The sequence below is a fragment of the Boleophthalmus pectinirostris genome, unplaced genomic scaffold, assembly GCF_026225935.1.
Source record: "Boleophthalmus pectinirostris isolate CB_2022bp ecotype Guang Dong unplaced genomic scaffold, ASM2622593v1 HiC_scaffold_20, whole genome shotgun sequence".
In the NCBI taxonomy this organism is placed as follows: Eukaryota; Metazoa; Chordata; class Actinopteri; order Gobiiformes; family Gobiidae; genus Boleophthalmus; species Boleophthalmus pectinirostris.
Window position 1 is genome coordinate 18,110,117 of NW_026571153.1, and position 8,252 is coordinate 18,118,368.

General features: G+C 40.4%; 2 protein-coding genes across 2 annotated transcripts; both read left to right on the forward strand.

Moving 5' to 3' along the window:
* Positions 1-4,834: 4,834 nt before the first annotated feature.
* Positions 4,835-6,589, forward strand: LOC110159463 (homeobox protein HMX1-like). Its single transcript, XM_055156832.1, has 3 exons — positions 4,835-5,060; positions 5,458-5,580; positions 6,198-6,589. The coding sequence occupies exons 1-3, from the start codon at positions 4,835-4,837 to the stop codon at positions 6,587-6,589; spliced, it is 741 nt and encodes a 246-aa protein (XP_055012807.1).
* A 554-nt stretch (positions 6,590-7,143) lies between these two features.
* LOC110159462 (homeobox protein HMX2-like) lies at positions 7,144-7,903 on the forward strand. Its single transcript, XM_020924021.1, has 2 exons — positions 7,144-7,282; positions 7,461-7,903. The coding sequence occupies exons 1-2, from the start codon at positions 7,144-7,146 to the stop codon at positions 7,901-7,903; spliced, it is 582 nt and encodes a 193-aa protein (XP_020779680.1).
* Positions 7,904-8,252: the final 349 nt, after the last annotated feature.

Sequence of the window (8,252 nt, forward strand, 5' to 3'; positions counted from 1 at the left end):
TTGACTTATTTATTACAGATGTATGCCATTTAAATTTCTTTCTTTAAATATAATATAATAGTGCATATACAGACTACAAGTAACTTAAATAAAAATAAGTTCAAAATAAGTTATTATCTAATACGCAGGACATTGTGCACACACCAAAACACGCCAAAACCCTGTTGGTCACCGATAAGAAATTGCTTCCACTCCTCCTGAATTAAATGCAGTGGGTTTGATGATTTTAAAATATCATGGAGAAGACGTAATCATGAAAAACACTGGCAAAAACGCCAAACTGTAGACTACTAACAATAAAATTTGTGAGCCTGAGCCCGCACCGTGGTCCTGTGGTTCAGAAAAGCCAACACGCAATTAATCTATTTATTTATTTATGTATTTAATTATTTATTTATTACAAATCAAGCATGAGTCGAACCCTAATTAAAAGTAGGGACAGTAAAAAATACTCCAGTCTTAATATTCTAAAAAAAAAAAAAAAAAGACAATGTGCATTTTAGGGTTTAGTGCAGGCTAAATTATGGGTAAAACATCTCATATATTATATACTGAATATTTATTGTTACATTTTATCATATAGGCACTAAACTGTGCCTTAAAACAGGTGAAATAGAAGATATCTTTGTCATTAACTGATCCAAATTTGAGTTTGGATGATGCGCGTGCGAAACAAATTACGCGCAGACTCTTGTGTCATGTTTCTCGGCCTGCAGTCATTTACAGCTACGTGTACCGCTAAAAAATTACAATAAAAACTTGAAATAAATAGTTTTACCAACCATCGCCAACTGTGAAGCTTTGGTTATTTTTAAGAACGGGCAATTTGGGTTTTTAAAGGTGTACGCAGTCTCCTGAAGTCACCGGTCAACTAAACTACAACTTAACTATATTCAAACGTTTATCTGTAGTTATTTTATTTCATTTTTATTATTATTATTACTTTTTATTATTATTATTATTATTTTTTTTTTTTACAGTAGGTCAGTAGTTAACCATAAACTAAGAATAGTACAGTATGAAAGCCACACCGATGTTATGAAAGAACCGTATTCCAAAAGTGTAGTAGTCGTGCTTGTCACACAGCAGCCTGTCTGTGCGTAACCGTCTCTGGCTGCACCACTCTGAGCCCACGCGCCTGCTGTGCTCTGGGCCCATGATTTATTGAAGGCTATGGAGACTGTGTATAAGCTAATACGACAGAAGTGCTTTGACCTGGGGCCAGTGCACTCGCCACAACCTCTCGTCTCCTTCGCTTCTTTCTCACGCAATTCCACCACGTTCCCATTGGTTCTCTCTGCTTCACCATCTCAGATCATGGAGAATATTTGGATATTTTTAGTGTGGGCTCACGTAGAGACTTCGCATGGATTGCTCAGGTCCTCAAGTTGAAGATAAAAACATGTAATGAGCTCAGATCAGACCCGTGTTCCAGGAAGGACTAAAGACATTAGCGTTATTAGTGGGAGGCTGATGTTTTAGCATTGATCTGATGTCCCATAAGCCGAGGCCTCATCCTGGAGCAGGGGCCTGTAATCCATCACCAGAGCTGCTCCGGCCCCCCAAGGGTCTCTGTACTTCCTGTGTGTGAGGGGTAGTCTACCTGATGCCTACTTCACTGTCTGCTCTTACACTTGGATCTTTTAGATGTTTATGTTGGTGTTTGTGGATCTGTACTACTCAGCAGATTTTGGTTTTGCTTTTGTTTGATCATAAAGTAAATGATGTTTCTTTTATGCACGAAAAAGACCTAAAAGCTGTCGAGTTGCTGAGAAAAAGTTCTACATTAGAGTTTTGATTCTTGAGAACTGGAACACAAACTTTATAATAGTTTAAAGATAAAATTGTGAAAAGGATATTGCAGACTAGTTTTGTTAAAATTTTCATTATTCTTTACAGCTATTCTTTGTTCAGTCTTTATTAGAATTTTTTTTTCCTATTTATTCAACAAAACAAAAGAAACACATCTAATATTGCATTTACATTTCACCTATTTATTAACCATATTATTGCAGAGCTTTAAGTAAATGTTTAGATATAGTTTGAGACTCAATTTTGTCTTGAGAATGAATAACTTTGGTTTAGTCTTGAATTAGATCAGATTAATGCAAAGTTTTAGTCAGTGTTAGTCAAGTCTTGAATTTAAAAATCAAATAAACTTTACAGTGTTTAGCAAAAGGTTTGAGAGCAGTGTCACTTCAGGGTTACTAAGGACATGAGCCTATTTGAAGACACAGCGTCCCCCTCTGCGTTGATCTGACAAACCAGCTCCAACAGGGGTTAATTTGCTGTGCAAGGGTTAAACAAACAGGCATTAATAGTTTATTCCACAATGGATGTTAATGCTGTGGAGCTCTTTTCAGCAACAACAAATCTCACTAATGCAACTTTGTCAACTTGAGTGAGTAAGTGAAGCGTTTCTAAATGTGCTTAATAAACTTAAAAGTATTTTTTGGTTCTTTTCAACACAAGCTGGCTCTGGGCGCACTGGGGTGAGGGCTAATGGGGATTAAGCAGCAGAAGTATGTGTCACATTGAATGCTTGTAATCTGGAGTGTTCTTTTTGTTGTTACGGAGAAGCTATAAAATGCAGATTAAGAAGGAGGGTTAATATGGTCCACGAGCAATGTTTTCACGCTGGTACCACGGCGACCAGTTTGACATCGTCTCTCTAGGATATCCCCCTTTGCAGACTCCATCTTGGCGAGGTGGCAAAGACATGGGGGAAAGGCGGACTGGTGAAAATATTGAGCTCAGTGTTGCGTAAAAAGAGGCCGTTCTGGTCGGCTGCTCCTATGCGGGACACTGGTAGACACCATTGCATTGTGGGTCGTGGCCTTGACCTCTGCAGCTTGCGGCGCTCTGTTGAAGCTGTTGTGATGTGAAGGATTCCCTGTGCACTCTCACATTTCACACAATAAAGATATGCATTATTGAGGCTTAATCTGGATTATAGGAACTGTCGTTTGTTATGTGTATATTATGTTTCCAAGAGACAAATATGTTTGAAAAAAATCCACAAAAAGGCTATATTATCTCAACTCTTATTTTTTCTATTTATTAATTCAGAATAATACTACAAATACATATTTTGCATCATACTACACCTTAAAACAAAGATGTAAGTATTGTAGTATTATTATATGTTTCAAATGTAGCCTAAATATTACCACACAGAACTGTGTGTCTGTTAAATGTGCCTTATATACCTCTTGTGTCCATGCAGAGACTCAGCTGCGCCCCTTTAGATACGGGATGTCCTATAGGTAAGACTGTTGTTATTGCCAAAAATCTATGAGATAATCTCTGTCTCATTGCTCACAAAACGTATCTGTCTGAATCTTTGTTAAAAAAAAAAAGAAGCCAAGATTCATTTTATACAGAATTTTACACAATATGCACTTGTTGCAGGCTTTTTTGCCCCCTAGCACTTAAAAGGGGATTCTTATGGGCTTATGAATGAACAAACGTATACCGCAGCTGTCACTAATGCTGAATGAAATGTGCACTAATGAGTTGTAATCCAAGTCCCACAGGTTTGAGTCAGTGCACCGACAAGAGCCACAGTACTAGACTGATGACTATTATTGCAAAGATGCTTTTGTATACACTCTCGTAAGTGCCAGAAAAAGTTATAAAATTAATTACTTAAGTAGATAAAACCATTTTGTTTTTTGTAGTTTCAGAGTTAATCAGAGACAGTTATACACAATGAGGCTCATGCCACTGGAATGTTCAGACCATTTCTCCAAGGCTTCTTACACATGAAAGTAAGCTTTTCATAGTGTTTCAATCCTATTACTTTTCTAAAAGCAGAGCTGGGCTCCTTCACTGTTCAAATGTGACCAACATTTCAGCTTCACTCATTTACTCGTGTTAATCTGAGGCAGGCTGTCACCTCACATGCCCTCAGGGCCACTACTCAAAAGGTTTTGGGCTCCATTTCTGCAATATCAAGTCCAACACATGCAAACATATTTGTACATATCACACAACTATCATTTAAAGCAACACTGTGGAATTTGGAGGTGGCAAGCCACCTGTACCTCCATGGAAATATCTATATCTATCTCTCTCTCTCTCTCTCTCTCTCATATATATATATATATATATATATATATATATATATATATATATATATATATATATATATATATATATATATATATATATATATATATATAAAGTTTTCCATTGTTTTTCCAGTGGAAAAACAAACAAAAACATGCTTCAATTGTACCACAATTTTTTTGAGTTTTACATAGTGGGCCTTTGAAAAGCATTTTCGGGTGTTCAATTCTATAATAGCAAAAGTATGTGGGGCATGTGGATTCTTTAGTGTCATAAAATAAAATGACCATATTTATGTATTGTTTGACCAGACCGTTGGTGTTTTAGTGTGGTTTAGCGGCTCCAGAGGAAACAGTGTGTGTGCATAAACAGATGTAGCCAATAGGCGGTAGTGTGCTATTCCTCATGAAGCGACTCCATCGCAGCCCTCAGGACAACAGTGCGTGTCCGCGCTGCCGGAGTCTGCCTGACCTAAATACAGCATCCCTCGCTCCCGCAGGCAGCCTGAGCAGACTACAAGAGTGGCTCGGGACGAGACGACGTCTAGTTTTCTCAAGTAAATCTCATCGCTTCCTGGCTGATCTTGAACCCACCTCGACTTATTGTGTGGATTAGAGCGAAGTGGGGCTGTGGCGCGACGGGCGACGGGATGGTTTGTGCAGAGAGGGCTCTATGGTCTGAAAACAAGACACGTTCACTGGATTACGCGTGATTTTAAACCTCAGACATTTGTAAAGTATACGCTGTGGACACTGCGCTCAAGATGCTTGACAAGAATGTGCCAAAGGCGAAGCTTGGTCCTTCACCAAAAGCAACATCGTTCTTTATTGAAAATTTGTTGGGTACTTCAGTCGAAAAGCGCGAGGGGCGTTCGGAGAGCGCCGGGCACAAGTGTGTGGAAAGCAGCAGAGACATCCTGGAGGACACAAAAACTCTGGATGAACGGGGACTCCACGAGACTTCACCCAGCGCACGCGGGAGTGAAATAAGTGAGAAACCATTTGAGTTTGTTTTTGATACTTATTGGCATATTCCTGTTCGACCTATTTAGTTTAGTTTATACTTTTTATCTTTTGGATAATCTGGGTTAAGACAATCCCTTCTACTAGTATTCCTATTCAACAAAACTAACGAATGACATATTTTTATATATTTTAAAAACATGAACACGGCACAATATGATCCGCAGTAGGGCCGCGCTCTGTGCGTAAAAGCCACATAAGCGAAAGTAGCTGCCTGCCCACGTGGTATATGCACGTTTTAGTGTTCCCAATCGTGCGTAAAACTCTTACCATGGGACAGTCCGTGAGATGTTGGCACCTGATCTACTCTCCACAAACAAATGATTTTAGATTCCAAGTCTAATTGCTCCGTGTTTCCTCGCAGGTCCTCCATACCAGGATAGCGAGGATGGGGACGGGGGAAGTCCAAGTACGGGCCACACGGAGGACAGCGACAGTCCAGAAGAGAAAGGAGAGCGAGAGGACGGAGAGGAAGAGGAGAGAACAGGTAAGAAAAGGCCTTATACGCTTCACTGCTCAAGTTGATACATTTTTATCAAATTTCTTCAAATCTACATGATATGATAATGTGATGTTTTTAACTTGTGCATTATTGATAACATTATTCTTAAATAAAAATAAAAATATTAATACTTATTATTATTATAAGTATTAGGTGTCATCCTATAAGCCTGGCTGTAGTTTACAATTTAGTGCATTACTCATTCAGTCCACAGTTAGAGCTCTCAACCTTGGAGTCATTATGGACATAAGACACTTCAATGCAAAGGGCATTTACATGTGGTATTGTGTTATTATGACAAGAAATATTTATAGCCATTATTCATCTGGATCAGTTGTAGTTGATGAAATAAATGTATCATTGCCAAGGAACAATGAAATGCTGTTTTACTTACCAGGTTTTATTATAACAAACACACAGTGGAGTGAACATTTCACCATTCACCCATGAGGCTCTTTCAGTTCTGCCAAGTTACCAGCAAAATTCACAAAAATTTTTGTCCAGTTGACAAAATAAAATTTTCTTTTGCATGGACATCTGAGATATTACAGACACTTTACAAACTATTTCGTAAAAAATAAACATTAGGCTTTCTCTTGTAGGTGGTGAAAAGTTGGCGAGGAAGAAGAAGACACGTACAGTCTTTAGCCGTAGCCAGGTGTTCCAGCTGGAGTCGACCTTTGACCTGAAACGGTACCTGAGCAGCGCAGAGCGGGCCGGACTCGCCGCCACACTGCAGCTCACAGAGACACAGGTCAAGATCTGGTTCCAAAACCGAAGGAACAAGTGGAAGAGACAGATGGCAGCTGACATGGAGGCCAGTGCCACAGTGCCCTTCTCCACTCAGAGAATCGTCAGAGTCCCTGTGCTGTACCATGACAACAGCCCCACACTGTCAGCAGGACTGGCCTTCCCCAGCTCCCTCCACTACCCCCTGAGCAGCCCCTTCACATCCCCAGTGTCCTACATCTCACCACAGACTGGCCTTGTCTGATCTGAAGGCAAGGGACTCCAGCAGATCTAGAGTTGGCACCAGATTTCTATCATTTTTTATATAAGCTATGAGTCCTTTTCACAAGTAGAGCTCTATTTTCAGATGTTTATTACTGAATGATGTGGACTGTTAAAGATGGAGATGTTTATACTTTTTATTAGCATGTTGGGAGATAGAAATTTTCAAAACATTTAATTAAGAATAATTTACTTTTTGTACACTGATGTGGCAATAAAGTCTATGCACAAACAGCTTTGAGGTGTTTAAATGTGGCTACTTTTCCACTGAATTGGTATTGCACCGCTTTATGGTGAAATCACAAGGCGTTTCTGTCCCTGTGACGTCACGAGCACGCTAAGGAGCATTATGTCTATAGCATCCACCGTAAGCCACATCCCGCCCTCATCTGCCCCTAACGTCCCACCAATCAAAAGGCGCAGAACAGTTGTGTTTGGACCGCGCGCAGTGCGCCTCTGTAGTCACAAACAAGGAGCGATGGTGCTCGGAGTGCGAGGACAACACGGAGCTCCGGGACTGACGCAGGTGCTGATGCGATGCCCGGGAACATGAGCAAAGAGCTCACGTTCACCATCGACCACATCCTCAATTTAAAACAGCGCGAGAGGAAACATGGCTGTGCGGACCCAGGGCACGAGGACGATCAGAAACTGGACAGCAGTACCAAGGAGAAAGGTGACTCTTAAATTTCTTTAATTTATTATTATTAATTATTTTATTATTCTATTATTTTCAGTTTCAAAAAAATGTGCTGAAGTGCTTAAGAATTGACTTTATATGTTGTAGTACTCTTTAATTAGGCAGTTTGTTAGTTATAAGCACAAACGTGTACTTTCTTTCTGTTCAAATACAGCAAAGACGGAGTGCACTGCCTCGAGTCCCGGGACAGAGAGGCCCCAGGGCCAGCGGGCCTCAATGGAACCCAAAGCTCCGGTGAAAAAGAAGACGCGCACCATCTTCTCCAAGCGGCAGATCTTTCAGCTGGAGGCCACGTTTGACCTGAAGCGGTACCTGAGCAGCTCGGAGCGCGCGTGCCTTGCGAGCTCCCTTCAGCTCACAGAGACACAGGTCAAAATATGGTTCCAAAACCGACGAAACAAACTCAAGAGGCAGATTTCTTCGGACCTGGAGGACAAGCACGCGCACGCACAGACTGCGTACAAGGATAGCCGCGCACTTGGCGGCTGCCTGCTACCGGTACCCTTCCCAATGACTTACCCGGGGCACCACGCTACACCCTACGTGTACTTTACCCACGGAGGAGCGTGCTATGGGCTCGTGGACACGGATCTATAACCGAATAGGCCTAATACATGGGACAGGACGATACAGGCCCACGAGGACATGTGATCTTCCGCCTCGATGCCTGGCTTTTCTTTGGCATTTATTCTAAATAATGCATGTGCCACTTTTATAGATAATTCATTATTATTATTATTATTATTATTATTATTATTATTATTATTGAATGTAGCTGGGCAGGAGCGGCAGTGTGGTTAAGGTTGACGTTCTTCATCTTCTTTTTTCTTTTCTTGTTTTAAGCGTTTAATTTGTATGAATAGTGAGTCAAATATGTGTGTAAGATTTTTGTGATAAAAAAAATAAAATAAATAGCAGTATTGCTTTTGGAATTAGGCCACTATTA